At 42.3% G+C, this 15524-nt stretch overlaps 1 protein-coding gene across 2 annotated transcripts in view; it reads left to right on the top strand.

Moving 5' to 3' along the window:
- Positions 1-15524, top strand: part of LOC122541888 (annexin A4) — a 77682-nt gene that overhangs the window by 46793 nt on the left and 15365 nt on the right. For both annotated transcript variants that reach the window (XM_043679055.2, XM_043679054.2), the window contains 4 exons: positions 2525-2615; positions 8985-9064; positions 11184-11240; positions 14795-14888. In XM_043679055.2, coding sequence (XP_043534990.1) covers positions 2525-2615; positions 8985-9064; positions 11184-11240; positions 14795-14888 — 322 coding nt within the window. The remainder of the gene's footprint in view (positions 1-2524; positions 2616-8984; positions 9065-11183; positions 11241-14794; positions 14889-15524) is intronic.

Here is a 15524-nt window from a genome sequence, read left to right as displayed (position 1 = left end):
TGGATTGACCATGCTAAATTGTCCATAGTGTCTCAGGATGTGAAGGTTAGGTGGTTTAGCCAAGGGAAATGCAGGGCTACAGGGTTAGGGTGGGGGTGTGGGGCTGGGTGGGATGTTGTTCAGAGGGTGGATGTGGACTGGCTAGGCAGAATGCCCTGTTTCCATACTGTAGGGATTCTATGATTATCTGTTATGTCATGCCGTTAGGTGCTTACTGACATCAGTGAAAACCTATTCTAAAGTGATAGGCACTGAGTTGTCAAGGAATATTTTTGAGTATGATTTTTCCTTCCCCGGAAGTACCAAGAAAGATCATGAAAAAGGCAAATACTTTGGTGCATTGGCTTTAGAGAGTTTCTTGACACCTTCTTGCTATCTCAGCAATTATGCACAGGGCAAGAAGGTCTATGGGCAACCTTGTCAAATCACTACCAAATAAGGCCCTTACATGGTCAACGACTGGCGGCTTAAGGCCTGACCACCCTAAAAAACAGAAACGCTTCAACATTCACCATTTCAGCTCCTCTTGGCTTCGCAGACACCAGTGGTGGCCTCTAGGACCCAGAAGCTGTCAGACTGTAATTGATCAGCAGTTTCAAGTGGGACAGGCCTCTGATTGGGTGAGAAGTTCACTGGTTAGCTCTGTAAGTACTTAACTGGTACAGTTGGTTCTACTATAACATGTATTTTAATGCAAATTTTGGATAACGTGATTGAAGATTTGCTACCATTATCTGTAGAATGCGAAGTTTGCTTGCCTGCATTGGCTATAACGTGATTCCAGTCCCATTGGGCTAAATGGTGCTGCTTTGATGTGACTTTCTTCCAATGTGGGATTGCACTGGAATTGAACTATCATGTTATATCAGAACCAACTGTACTGATCCAGTGAGCTTGTGGGTGGGGAATTAGTGGCCTTCTACCACACTTAGACTGTATCTGGCTTAATGCACTAACACCATGAAGAGGAACAATATAAACTTACTCCAACAGTGTTCAATGTTTCTACTAGAAGTTTTACCCATACGGTTAGCACTACTGCCTCACAGCGGCAGGGACTCAGGTTCGATTCCAGCCTTGGGCGACCAGCTGTGTGGAGTTTGCACACTCTCCCTGATTTTCTCTGGGTGCTCCAGTTTCCTCTTGCACTCCAAAGGTGTGCAGGTTAGGTGGATTGGCCATGCTAAATTGGCCACAGTGTTCAGGGATGTGTAGGTTAGGTGTATTAGTCAGGGGTAAATATAAGGTAGGGGGAACAGGTCTGGGTGACTTACACTTTGGAGGGTCAGTGAGCCTTGGGCTGTAGGAATCATAAACAGCCACTAAGATCCCCTTTATCCCTCCTCCAAAATATTACTTTAGGAAACTGTTTTCCTGAAGCTTTGTATCTTTCATAGAATTATAGAAGTAGGCCATTCAGCCTTCCTGTCTGAGTGTCTAAGAGCAACACAATTATTATTTTTTCTTTTTTTTCTTTTTTTATTCTCTTTTTCTTTTTTTACACTGATCCAGCTTCCCCAGAGCCAGTTGTCAGAGTGAACAGAACCTCTGACCCTCCTATTTTTTGAAATCAAAGGGACCTCCTGTTTATTTTCTTTTTCTCTTTTAAAAAAAATTTTCTTTTTTTTAACCCCCACACTACCGCCTAACTGCAGTAGTGCTTATTTTTTCCCCCAGCACCCATGTTGTGTGTGCAGGTGTGAGACACCGTGAGAAACACAAGGTACACGAATCTTTATTCAGTTTCCACCACCAGAGCAACACAATTATTACCATTCTCCCAGCTCTTCCATATAGCCTTGCAATTTTTTTCAGGTTATTATCCAACTCCCTTCGGAAAGCCATGGTTGCCCCTGATTCCTCAATGCTTTCTAATATGTGTTCCAAATCCTAACCACTTGAAAAAAGACATTGTTTTGCCAGTTGCCTTAAATTGGTGATCTGTAATCCTACTTTTCAACCGGATGACGGGTTTTTACAAGAATCAATGGTGGTCACATGAAAATGTTATTAACTAACTTCAGATTTTAATAACTGAAGTTCCTTAAATCTGCACAACCAGCAGGGATCTCAAGAAAAGAGTCTGAATCTATTTTAGTAATTGAACTTACATTCACCAACTTCCAGTGTGGGATCTGAACCCATTCTCCAAGACAGAGTATTGGTCTGAGTCTCTGAATTACCAGTTCAGTCACATAGCAACTATGCCACTCCTTCCTCCCTTAGAAAAAAACTCAAATAGGTCAATAAATGCATCTGTCGGTATCACCTACACTCTAACAATGATATAAAATAAATAAATGTATTCCTTTATGAGCCCTGAGGCCTTAAGCCATAAAGCCACAGGACATCTGATTGCTACAGTTAGATCCTGCCCGTAGCAGGGGTACCCTTGGAATAGGTAGGGAAGAAATGGAAATTTTGGATAAATTCTAACTCCCACCCCCACGCGTGTCCTTGTTGATGTTTCATTTCACTGGCTTCAAAAGGACAATAGTCTTGATCATTCTACTTCTGAATGCAGGGGGCTGGTACAGATGAGCAATGTCTAATTGAGATCCTGGCATCCCGTTCCAATGCGGAAATCCACGCCATCAACAGTGCTTACAAAACAGGTAAGGTGTGACGAGCAAGGTATCAGGTTTACAGACCTCTTGCCAGAGTTATGGTTTGTTCATCTGTAGCAGTTACATTGATGACTGGAATGGAATTGCTTTGATTTTTTTTTAAGAGGGTCATATCTCTGTGACGTTCATTTCAAAGGAACAGCATTATCATACTGTATAGTCTGAGAATTGCAACTCTTACGTTAAACACTGTGAATTGATTAAACAAACAATATAGGCAATGTCAGTGCTAGGGCAGCCTACCTCCTATTTCATTGGAGAAATGCACTGTCCAGGGGGTACTCAATGGTGCAGTTTATGGCTGATGTCAGTTGTAATGACAATAGGAAATGCTACGGATGGTCACAATGCTTCCAAATTAGATAGTGGACATACATCTCTGATCTTTGCTGCGAATACTTGTGCCTTGGCCCTAAAATAAGTATGGGATAGTCTGGAGCATCCAGTAGTTTTGTTCAGGCTTGTACCTGAAGAAAGACTGTATAAATTCACGATCAAAGACTGATAGAATCAGTTGACCCATGTTCCGAATGTCACAGATGAATTCCTATTTTGATAACTGAGGCTACCTTGTAATTCATTTACTCACGGGATGTGGGCATCTATGACTAGACTAGTGTTTATTAACCAGAGGGCAGTTAGGAGTCAACCACATCTTTGTGGGTCTGGAGTCACATGTAGGCCAGGTGAGGATAGCAGTTTCCTTCCCTAAAAGGCATTAGTAAACCAGATAGGGTTTTCTGAGAATTGACAATGGTTTCATGGTCATCATTAGATCTTAATTCCCGATTCTTTATTGAATTCCACCATCTGCCATGGCAGGATTTGAACCTGGGTCCCCAGAACATTATCTGGGCCTCTTGAGATTAATAGTCTCGTGATAATACCATTAGGTCATGGCCTCCCCTTACAATGACCCCCCTCTATCAAAAGATAAGACTAGTATTCTGATCACATGACTTGTAGATACCGCAAAGCATTCAAGAGGCAGCTAAAGCACATTTTGTACGTAAGGTCCCTGAAGTAACATTGTTAATGAGCAGATACTCTGCTGCTTTTGGAGGTGGTTAAAATAGAAACATTGATTGGGGGACATTGCACGATTTTCCACTCTGGTGGAAATATACCCACTGAAAAAGGCAGACGGTCCCACTTTCACCTCCCACGAAACAAAACGCCTGTACCAATGTGGCACTCCCTTTGGACAACACTGGGGTATCAATCTGGAATATAAGCCACCTATTGGTAGGAGAGCTTATGATTGATGTCTCTAATAAATATCTGATGTGCTTTGAGTTACTCAACTCTGAGTTAAACAAGTGTAGAAACAATATCTGAGGTTAATGATTTGTTACGACCGTAAATGAGTCCAGTTGTTAGCTGTGCAGTGCCTTCTATAGTTCACGTGCTGGCAAGGAAGGAAATGGGACCAAAGCAGGGAGGAGATATTGCAGTTGCTGTGGGAACAACCAGGACTGAACCAGGCATTGAGTAAACATCGCAGGGAAGACAAAGTCTGTTTGTTTGACAGTTTGTTTGCATGTAAGTGCAAGAGAGAGATCACGTCTGTTAAAAGTCTGCTGAGCAGATACGACTGTGTCAATTTCAAACATCACAGGAACTGTTCACTTGGCAAACAACACCAAAAGTGAGCCATAGTTCAAGGTTATTAATGCGGAAGTATTGTAATGTTAACCATTCCCGCTAGCATCAAACTTTCTAAACAAGTGTAGTCTTTCCTATTATTAACTCTCCAGGGCCCAAAGCATTCCTGGTTTAGAAAGTCTGATGCTGGTGGGAAAGACCTTAATGTTAAGAGGTCAAGGTGGACGAAGAATGGCCTTTGTAAAGTCCCTTACAAACAGGTGAATGAACCACAAATTAAGCTGATCCAGCCCTTTAAAGCATAATTAACCTGGCAGTCCATGGTCACCAAAGCTTTCTCAGGATCGGTACTCAAGAGAGAGTGAGAGAGGCACGCTATTTTTCAACCTGTTTAATAAGCTCTGCTCGTTATCAGTCACATACCCAAGAACTCCCAACACATTCTTTCCTCTTTGTTTTTTTTTAAATTAGCTGGACATCATGGTATACTTATGATGTTAGCCCCCAGTTAGTTGCCAGCAGCCACCCTCCCCCACCTCACTCCCACCCTGAGCCTCGGACCCTCCATATGCACACGCACTCACGCACACTCACATTTCTGGATAAGTCTTGGGAACTAATTCCAGAATCAAACTGCTTCTACATGCACAGACAAACATCCCATACATCTCCCATATCTTAAGTCTCGAGAGCTCAGTGCCAAATTGGAATCAAAACATAGAAACCAATCCCATAACCTGAGACATAAACCTTTTTTAAAAAAAAAGAATTAAATGAATGAAAATCATGGGCTGCTTTTTTTTCAAATTAATAACATTACTGTTGGATAATAAAGTCAAAAAATATGGTGCTGGAAAAACACAGCCAGTCAGGCAGCATCCGATGGTCAGGAGAGTCGACGCTTCAAGCATGAGCTCTTCATTAGAAATGTGGCGGGGGGGCTCAAGGGATCTCAACCTAGAATATAAGCCACTTGTTGGTAGGAGAACTCAAAGTTGATGCATCAGATAAATTTATGATGTGTTATGAGTTACTCAACTCTGAATTAAACAAGTGTAGAAACAATATCTCAGGTTAACGATTTGTTACGATCGTAAATCAGTCCAGTTATTAGCCAAGATGGGTCTGAGTGATAAATGGGAGAGGGGGTGGGGCTGGGGACAAGGTAGTGTTATGGATCAGGCCCGACCCCTGAAAACATTTTTAAGCAGGTAGCACAGAGCATAACTGTGCTATTTGTTTTAGCTTAGAGTATAATGGATATTCCTGGAGTGAATCAGCTGGTCAGACTGCCTAGTTTTAAACAAACAGAATTTATTTACAAAATTACAGAATGAAACACAAGGAACAGAAAACAGACCACCGGATAATTTATCCTATCCAAACCTGACAGACTATCCAGACTTAATGGTGCTATTCCAAGGATACTTGCAACTTTCCCCATAAACAAACCCCTAAGCACAAATAGTAAAAATGACACAAAAAGATTACAGGCTTCAAGTCTGAGGAGAGAGTTCAGTAGCCTTTTTCATACATTTCCCTGTTGCAACTAACTCTAATCTAAATGAATGCTAGCTACACAGCTAACTGGCCACTCCCCTTTGATTTTTTTTTAAAGACATGAAAGTCTTAGGCCAGAGGCATTACCTGTTAGGGGTATACAGAAAGGCCCCAATGAACCATTCAGACTTCAGGCATGATGGAGTCTTGGGTCATTTAGAACCTCTCTTTTTAAAAAAAACCCAAGGACAATCTAACTTTGTCAAAGGAGCAGGTTTGTCACAGTAGCTAGGAATGCGACAGGGAGATGTAGCCGGGGGGGGGGGGGGTGGGGGTGATGGTGATTGGGTGAAGTGGATAGGTGGGAAGGAACACTATGGCTGACCATTTCAACTCCCCCTCCCACTTGCCAAGGACATGCAAATCCTGGGTCTCCTCCACTGCCAAATCCCAGCCACCCAACAAGTAGGAGAAGAACACTTCATCTTCAGCCTTGGGACTCTCCAACCACATAGGTCAATTTCACCAGTTTCCTTATCTCCCCTCCCCACCTTATCCCACATCCAACACTCCAACTTGGTACCACCCTCTTGAACTGCCCTAACTCTCCATCTTCCTTCCTACCTTTCCGCTCCACCCTCCACTCTGACCTGTCACCTTCATTTACCAATCGCATTCCCTGCTACCTTCCCCCCAGCTCCACCACCCTCTCCCATTTATCTCTCAGTTCCCTTGAACCCCCCCACCCAATTCCAGATGAAGAGCTTATGCTTGAAACGTCTACTTTCCTGCTCCTTAGATGCTGCCTGACTGGCTGTGCTTTTCCAGCACCACACTCTTCAACTCTGATCGCCAGCATCTGCAGTCCTCACTTTCTCCTAGTTGGATAATAAAGCTCAGTGGATTATGTAATCTCTGATAGAATAGAACTTAACTACAAAAACTATATTCATGTATCTGAAAATGCTTTACAAAAGTTCTCCTTTTAAATCCTACTTGTTATCCTGCATGTATTTAAGAAGGAGGATCTGCTCTTCCTCCATTGCAGAGTGATACAGCACTGAAAGAGGCCATTCGGCCCTCTCTGTGGGATCTTTGGATAAATTGTCCAACTAGCCAAATTTTCCTTCAGGTTTTAACCAGTTCCACAGTGGCTCAGTGGTTAGCACTGCTGCCTCACAGCTCCAAGGACCCGGGTTCGATCCCAGCCTTGGGCAATTGTCTGCGTGAAGTTTGCACATTCTCTCCGTGTCTGCGTGGGTTTCCTCTGGGTGCTCCGGTTTCCTCCCACAGTCCGAAGATGTGCAGGTCAGGTGAATTGGCCATACTAAATTGCCCATAGTGATAGGTGCCTTAATAGGGAGTAGGGGAATGGGTCTGGGTGGGTTATTCTTCGGAGGGCCGGTATGGACTTGTTGGGCCGAAGGGCTTGTTTTCGCACTGTAGGGAATCTAATCATCCACTTGGAGGATTGTTATGGTATTGGCCTCATTCAACTTTTCAGGAAATGGATTCCAAATCACAATCATGATTCATGTTGAGAAATGAATAAATGTTGACTAGTGGGGGAAAAAAAACCTGTTCAGAGATGTTATAACCTACGTCTGGAACAGGTGAGACTTGAACCTGGGTCTCCTGGTCTAGAGGGAGGTACACTATCACTGCACCACAAGAACCCTATTAATAGGGGGATATGCTCATGGAGGTAGATGATTAATAGTCTCATAAATAATTCCAGCCTTAGTAGGAACCAAGGCTCCAGGAACCCCAGACCAATTGCCTCTGACTGGATTAAAACCCAGGTTCCAACAATAAATGACTAATGTCTAACCTATTGCACAAACTAACACTCTTGCATTTAGACAAAGTCTGCTGACTGAACAGACTTCAGTTCCAACAGTCACATCTAAAATAAGAATATTCCTGACTCAGATGCTCTCACTCATACTTTATCTTAAAACAGGGAAATAGGACTGTTCCCATTGAATTGTATCATAAGGTAATTCAGTAATAACTTTGAAAAGTCGTCCTGACTCACTGACATAATGTTCTGGAAATCCCACTACTCCTGGAGTCAATGAAAAAGTTTAAGTTTTTAAAAGGAGTATGCAAAATCTCCAAACTACCTGATTTTCATACCCGGGTGAATAAAGGGCAGGTTTCTGTACTTTGGAAAAATTACCATTTATTACAGATCATTGACTACCTATAGCTGGAATCCAATGATATTAAATCAAGTAAACTCGACAGATGAAAACTCTATATCCTTTACAGACCCAGATAAACACAAACAGGGGACAGTAAACCTGGGAGGAGGGAAAACTGAAATAAAACCAGTTCTGTCATCTTTGTTCACAAAGACCTGTTGGGTTAGTTCTTGCTGATCTGAAGGTTTATTCTTGACCTTCCTTTTTCTGAAGGCTTCCACTTGTTGGTAATTGGCACAGGGTGGCTGAGTCACTTATGAAAAATCTATAACTTGTCCAATTCCCTCTTAGAATTAGCTTTATTATCACATGAGAATGGTGAAAAGTTTACACATTGTCACTTACAGTGCTGTCTTAAGTACAAGGTCCATGACTTGTGGGCACCATAGGGGCTGGATCCCGCCCCCCAAAACCTCCCCAGCCACATTGTAAAATTTAATTCTCTGTGATTTGACCTTGATTACAGTTGCCTTTTATGGGGCTAACCCTGTTAAATTTTAACCAAATTAAATTAAACCATTATTTCAATGGGTTATCATGAGAACATATAAAAGAGCCTGTGGGTGGTTCTGTGGTGGTATTGTCCCTAACTCTGAGCCAGGGATTCCAGGTTCAAGTACCACCTGATCCTGTAATTAGAAAATATCTGTAAAGAGAGACTGCTGGGACACCGGGTTAGTGAATAGGAGGCAGCTCTGTCTAATATTGCATTCTGTGAAGAAATGTAGTGTCGAGGGAAGGATTTATGTCTGGTTTCATATTTCACCTTGCCCGAGATTCTGACTGGTTTGAGTCCTTGATTATCAAGTTTGCTGCAGAGGGTTGACATGTTTCCAAGTTCCTGTCCCAAGCGTTTCATATACTCAGCTGGCTCAGCAGTCTCTGTGGAGAGAGAATAAAACACAGTCAGTGCTGGAGAGTGAACATCCGTGGTCATTCTGAAAAAAAAGGTCATCTACCTGAAATGTTAAATCCTTTCTAGTGGAAGGCCACAATCCAATACCTTTGATAACACTGAACATAATTGCTTTTTGTTGTTTTGCAGAGTTTAAAAAGACTCTGGAACAGGACATCAAGAGTGATACATCAGGACACTTTGAAAGGCTGCTGGTCTCCCTTGTCCAGGTAATTTAGAAAATCGTGAAGGACGTGAAAATAGTTCTGCTCCTGCTTTTGATTTCTCATTGCATCCATCATTAAAACTGAGCACAGTCCTTTACAAGATTGTCAGCTTGCATTTGGGCAGCACCATCGATGTGGTAGCTCATCCCAAGGGGCTTCATAGGAGAATTAGCAGACAGATTTTGACACCTGAGCCAAGTGGGGGATAGCAGGATAGAAAATAGGAGCAGGAGTAGGCCATTCGGTCCTTCGAGCCTGCTCCGCTATTCAATATGATCATGGCTGGTTATCCGACTTAGTACTCAGTTCCTGCTTTCTCCCCATTCCCTTTGACCCCTTTAGCCTGAATGACCATGACTAACTTGAGAACAGTGACCAAATAAAACTAAATCCTTTTCACCAGTAAATTAGCTGTGCGCTTTTCTGTCTCAATTTTAATTGTAATGAAACTGTGTTGGAGACTACATTTCCCAGTCGATGAAAGTCTGTTGTAATTGTTAGACTGTCTGTAAGTCAATACCTGAATTTCCTTCCCATTTTTCTATTCTCATCACCCTGCCAGCTAACAGGTTTGGATATCAAGATGTGTGTGTCATTCATTCCCATAGTCATTCGAAACATACCTTACTGATAACCTTGATTAGAACCAATAAATTATGTTTCAAATATGATCAAGATTTTACTAAAGGCAAAGCTACTTTTCATCTGGACACGTCCAAAATCCCCACCAACTTCGATCAGATATAGAACAATAACTCGATGTGCTATGCAGAGGAGAGAACATTTAATGGTTAGGGGTCAGGAGAGAGGTAGCAGGGACAAGGGAGGAGTTCATGTACACCACAGTTAAAGAAAGACTTCCATTTGCGGAGCACCTTTTATGGCCTTCGGACAGCCCAATGTACTTCCCAGCCAATGACCAACCTTTTAATTGCAGCTGCAGCAAGTTCCCATAAATGACAGCACAAAAATGAACATATAGATGACTAGTATTTTCAGTGATGCTAATTTAAGGAATAAATATTAGTCAGGACCCTGGGAAGAACCCCCGCTTCTGTTCTTCAAATTAGTGCCAGGGTGGCGCGTTGGCTCAGTGGTTAGCACTGCTGCCTCTGAGTGCTAGGGACTCAGGATTCCATTCCATCATTGGGTGACTCTGTGTGGAGTTTACATGTTCTCCTCATGACTCTGTGAGTTTCTGCTGGACACTCTGGTTTCTTCCTACAGTCCAAAGGTGTGCAGGTTAGGTGGATTGGCCATGTTAAATTACCCGGTAATGTTCAGGGATGTGCAGGTTAGGTGGGTTAGCCATGGTAAATGCGAGACTAAGGGGATAGGTGAGGATGCTCTGCAGGGGGTTGGTGCAGACTCGATGGCCTCTTTCTGCACTATTGGGATTCTATGATTCTATCTTTTGACATCTACCTGGAAATTGGGGTGGATTGGTTTGACACCTCACCTCAAAGACAACGCCTCTGACAGTGTGACACTCCCCCACTTGGAGTTTCATCCAAGATTCCAGTGTTCGGCTCACCAGCTGGAGTGCGATGTGAGCCCGTAACCTTCTGCCTTGAGGCAAGGGCTGGACAAAGTTGACATCTGAGGAATTTAATTGTACAAAGTGGAGGTTAAAGGTGAAAATTTAGAAAGCAGGGAGATACGGTCAGAGAGTCATTTTATAAGTGTGGGAGAGGGATTAGAAAAGCAAATTGTGGAACTAACCACTTGCACCAGATCCTGTTTTTTTAAAAAATGTGATGTGTCAAAATGCTTGCACACACCCTGTCAAGTATTGCAGTATTGGAAACAAAAAAATCTTCAAAGCAAGGTCAACCATCTCCCCATGGAGAGTTTACTTGGAATTATTGTCAGACCTGGCAATCTGCATTTGATTACTGGATTGCTCCCTCCACCAGTGTGTGCAGAATCACAGAAGTGTTGTGGGACAGAAGGAAACTATTCAGTCCTTTGGTGCCTGTGCTGAATCATTAAATGGGCAGAGTTAATGAGATCTGTGTAGGAAGCCTCCAGCTGACAATGTCTATACCATATGCATGAATCAAAGTGACCTTGAGTTTATGTTTGGATGACCATTGATCCTTCTTTTCCTCCTGATCTCCAGGGTAACCGAGATGAAACCCAAAATGTGGACATAACACTGGTTAAAAAGGATGCTCAGGTGAGTCAGAAAATACACTGCCACGCAAAAACTTTGCCAAGATTGTTATCGGAATGGGCAATGATGGAATTCTTGAAGCAGCCTGGAACCCAATGCAATGGCCCAGCACCCATCCCCACCATTGTAGAACACTGACCTCTTGCAGTCTTGTACACTGTATCTATTTGTAGAAATGTTCTCTATGTTGTCACTCCAATCCTGTGTTTTTGAGCTTGTGTTCTCAAACCTGCAAGGTGATACAGAACTTTGGTAAATGTCACAGGGACAGTGTCATTGGCAAGTTTTATCAACGTTGAAGTGAGGCTGGTGGGGAAGAAACAAAATAAGCATTCATTGCATTGAAATCCATGGGTTTTTGGAATCTGGGAGCTTGCTGACTGAGGAACAAATGTTGGTGCTGCCAATTCGAGAGTTCAAGATGTATAGATTTTCTTATTTGTATCAAGAGACCATGAACTGCTCAAGAAGCAAGGTTGGGCAACCTACCTCAAAGTGGATTCAGATCAGATGATCAGTTGTAATGATCAGCCAAACTTGCATGTCTTGAAGCCGAGTGTTGGTATACTTGACATGGAAGCATTGGACATTGGCAAAGAATGGTTTATTCCCGGTTCTTCCTCAACTTGGTCAAACAGTTCAAATCAATCTCAAAAAGGAGATGAATAATTATTTTTGACTTCTGGAATACAGAACAAGTGCAGCATTTGTCATGTCAGTGTTGGAAGACCTCAATCTGCATGTGTTCAGGCTTCACTGTCCTTTACTGAACAACAGTTATCTGTTGATGACATTTGAGTTAGTTTGTATTAATTTAATTATTTTGCTTTAAACCATCTTGAGGACACCTTTAGTAGAATGTTCTGGATGTTCCCAGTGTTTGCAAATGTATGTATAAAATATTGATATCATTAATGCTGAGGATATGGAGCTCACTGAAGATGACAAAATGGGGAGAGTCGATTACAGATTAATTGCAGCTGTTGAGGGAGCTTGGGATTGGCTTGGTGTAGCAAATTGATGAACATACCTTAAAATTCCCTCGCTGGGCACTTGACACTCGAATTACTATTTTTGGCCCTGGTCTCGAGCTAAGATAAATCCATAGCAACAACAGGAATTTATTGTGGTGTTGTATATACAACAGTGCTGCCATTGTAAATTGACAGAGCCTCCCTTACCATGGGATGTCAGCTCACAATAATTTCATTAGCTTTGAACTATTCAAGTAGTTGGATGAGTTTGTTAAAAAGTCTAATCTAGCAAACTGCCATTAATCAGAAACTGCTTTGTATTTTTTGCCATTGAAAGCACTTCAATTGCCATTCAAAGCAATAATTAACGCAAAACAAATTTTAATTAAAAATCTCACAACACCAGGCTATAGTCCAACAGGTTTGAACTATAACTGGTGTGGTGTGATTTTTAATTTTGTACATCCCAGTCCAACACCAGCATCTCCAAATCAAATTTTAATTGGCACACTGCCAAACTAGATCTTTGGCTGCTATCGGAGTCTATTTAGTGTTAATAATAGTTGCATTTTCAAGTCCATTTTAAGTCTGATTGCTTATGGAGAAAGTCGTCATTGGCTGTAGTGATGTTTGTCTGTAACATTTAAAAACTTTCTGTATGCCTTATCGAAACTGTTGGCGTCCCATAGCACGAAGAATGAGACCAAAATGCACAGCATGCATTCTCGATACTTGACTAACCTCCAGGGCTAAAGCAAGTCTTGAAACAGGAAGTGTGGCAGAGATTCAAGTCTGACACTCCCATTTTAAGAATGTTGCCAGTGCTTCAGATCCAAGTTTGGTTTCTCAAGTTGGAGTTTATTCCACCCACAGCTTTAATTCTGGGCTGGCGGTGGAGGGAGACTTTTCCAGAAACTGCAGCTACATTTCGTAGTCCAGGCTAAAGTAAACTAATGTTTTTAAAACAAAACAAAACCGGGGAGAGCTTAGTTTAAATAAGACATTTTAGGCAGATTTAATAAGAAAAAAACAAGTTGAGTGTCAGTCCAAAGTTTTCCTGTTAAATGTGAAGTAAAATCACACCCCAGGTTTTGGAGATATTTTTCTTCTCCCTGGATGTAAGATTGAATGCTTTCATTAATGAGTTAGTGATCCAAAGAATGTTGCAAGTTGCACTTTTACATTATGATCACTGAGCCACGTTTGTTCATGTATATTGTAAAATCTGCACCGACACCCTGCACCTTTCATCACTGTTGGTCTGGAGTTGCTCTGATGTTGACGAATGTGATTAGACTCCCTGATGAGAATTCATGGTGCCATCCCTGCTCTTTACTGCCCATCCCCATTGCCCTTTAGTTTGGTGCAGCTTTGTAATGAGACAACAGCACTTGTGTGGCACTTGAAGTGGATGTGAACCGTAATTATTTTTTGTCATTATTTGTTCACAGGCTATAAGTGTCTCTAGCTGGGACAACTCAGGACAGTACAGAGTCAACCATATTGCTGTGGGTCTAGAGTCACATGTAGGGCAATCCAGGTGACTCAGTTGGCTGAATGAATAGCTGTTTTGTGATATAGAGTGAAGCCAACAGTGCAGGTTCAATTCCCACACTGGCTGAGGTTACCATGAAGGACTCTACTTCTCAATCTCTCCTCTCACCGGTGATACGGTGGCTCAGTGGTTAGCACTGCGGCCTCAGAGTGCCAGGGACCCTGGGTTTAATTCCGGCCTCGGGTAATTGTCTGTGTGAAGTTTGCACATTCTCCCCGTGACTGTGTGGGTTTCCTCCGGGTGCTCCGGTTTCCTCCCACAGCCCAAAGGATGTGCAGGTTAGATGGATTGGCCTGCTGAATTGTCTAGGGATATGCGGGGTAGGTGGACCAGCCCTGGGAAATGCAGGGTTACGGGGATGGCATGGGTCTGGGTGGGATGCTGTTCGGAGAGTCGATGGACTGAATGGCCTGCTTGCATACTGTACGGATTCTCTGATTCTCACTTGAGGCGTGGTGACCCTCAGGTTAAACTTGCCACCAGTCATCTGTCTCTCTCTCTCTCTCTCTCTCTCTCTCTCTCTCTCCCTCTCCCTGATGAGAGTGTCTTACAGTCCCATGGGACAAAGCAACATTACCTTGACTTTTTAGACCAGGTTAGGAAGATTTTTTTCCATAAAAGTATTAGTAAAAGAGATGGATTTTAGATGGTCACCCTTGGAGTAGTTTTTATCACAGCTTTAATTGAATTCAAATGTCATCACTGGCCATAGTGGGAGTCAATCTCCAGACCATGTCCCCATAACATTAGCCTAGGGTTCTGGATGACAGTGACAGTATCAGAATGGCACCGTCTGCCCCTAATGTAATCAGGAAGGAAACCTCCTACCATTGAGAACAACTAGTTAACTTCATTTTGTCTCTGATGTAACATTTTTCTCTGGTAAGTAACATGCTTATCAACAAGATGGACAGACTAATGTCATTTATTGAAATGAATCATTACTCAGAAGGCAAGATCTGAATTTGCAGATTTTCACACTGAAGTAGTCCATTGCTTCTAACAGAATTTTCTTCTCCTATCTTCAGGATTTATATAATGCAGGAGAAGGGCGTATGGGAACTGACGAGTCAAAGTTTAATGCCATCCTGTGTGCAAGGAACAGAGCCCACCTGAAAGCAGGTAATCGCATGTTCCTGAGTTATAAAATTTCTTTTTAAAAACTGGTCAAAACTAAAGGGTATTGTGAATTTTCAGTAAATCCTCAGGCAGTCCAATTGTTTGGATTGTATTAGTTTCTCTCCGTTGTCTGGGTGAATTGATAACTTGAGCTACCTCAAGTTGAGCTGATTACTCATAAGAACATAATAGAGGAGGAGAAGCCGATATTTTGACTCTGCTATTCCGTGAGATCATGACTGAACTTCTAACTCCATGCCATTTTTTTCACCCTTATCCCTTCCTGAGTAATCAAATATGCTATAGATGGAGCACCCATAGCCCTTCAGGATAAAGAATTCCAAAGATTTGCAATCCCCTGATTTGAAGAAATTTCTCCTCATCTCAGTCCTAAATGATCAAGATTTGGAGATGCTGGTGTTGGGCTGGGGTGTACAAAGTTAAAAATCACACAACACCAGGTTATAGTCCAACAGATTTAATTGGAAACACACTAGCTTTCGGAGCGACGCTCCTTCATCAGGTGATAGTGGAGGGCTCAATCCTAACACAGAATTTATCGCAAAAATTTAGTGTGATATAACTGAAATTATACATTGAAAAATTGATTGTCTGTTAAGCCTTTCATCTGTTAGAATA

The sequence above is a fragment of the Chiloscyllium plagiosum genome, unplaced genomic scaffold, assembly GCF_037043375.1.
Source record: "Chiloscyllium plagiosum isolate Xiang-an unplaced genomic scaffold, Cpla_swu_hap1 HiC_scaffold_43, whole genome shotgun sequence".
Lineage (NCBI taxonomy): Eukaryota > Metazoa > Chordata > Chondrichthyes > Orectolobiformes > Hemiscylliidae > Chiloscyllium > Chiloscyllium plagiosum.
The sequence above is the reverse complement of the archived record's forward strand: the minus strand, read 5'-3'. Positions and strand labels throughout refer to the sequence as shown.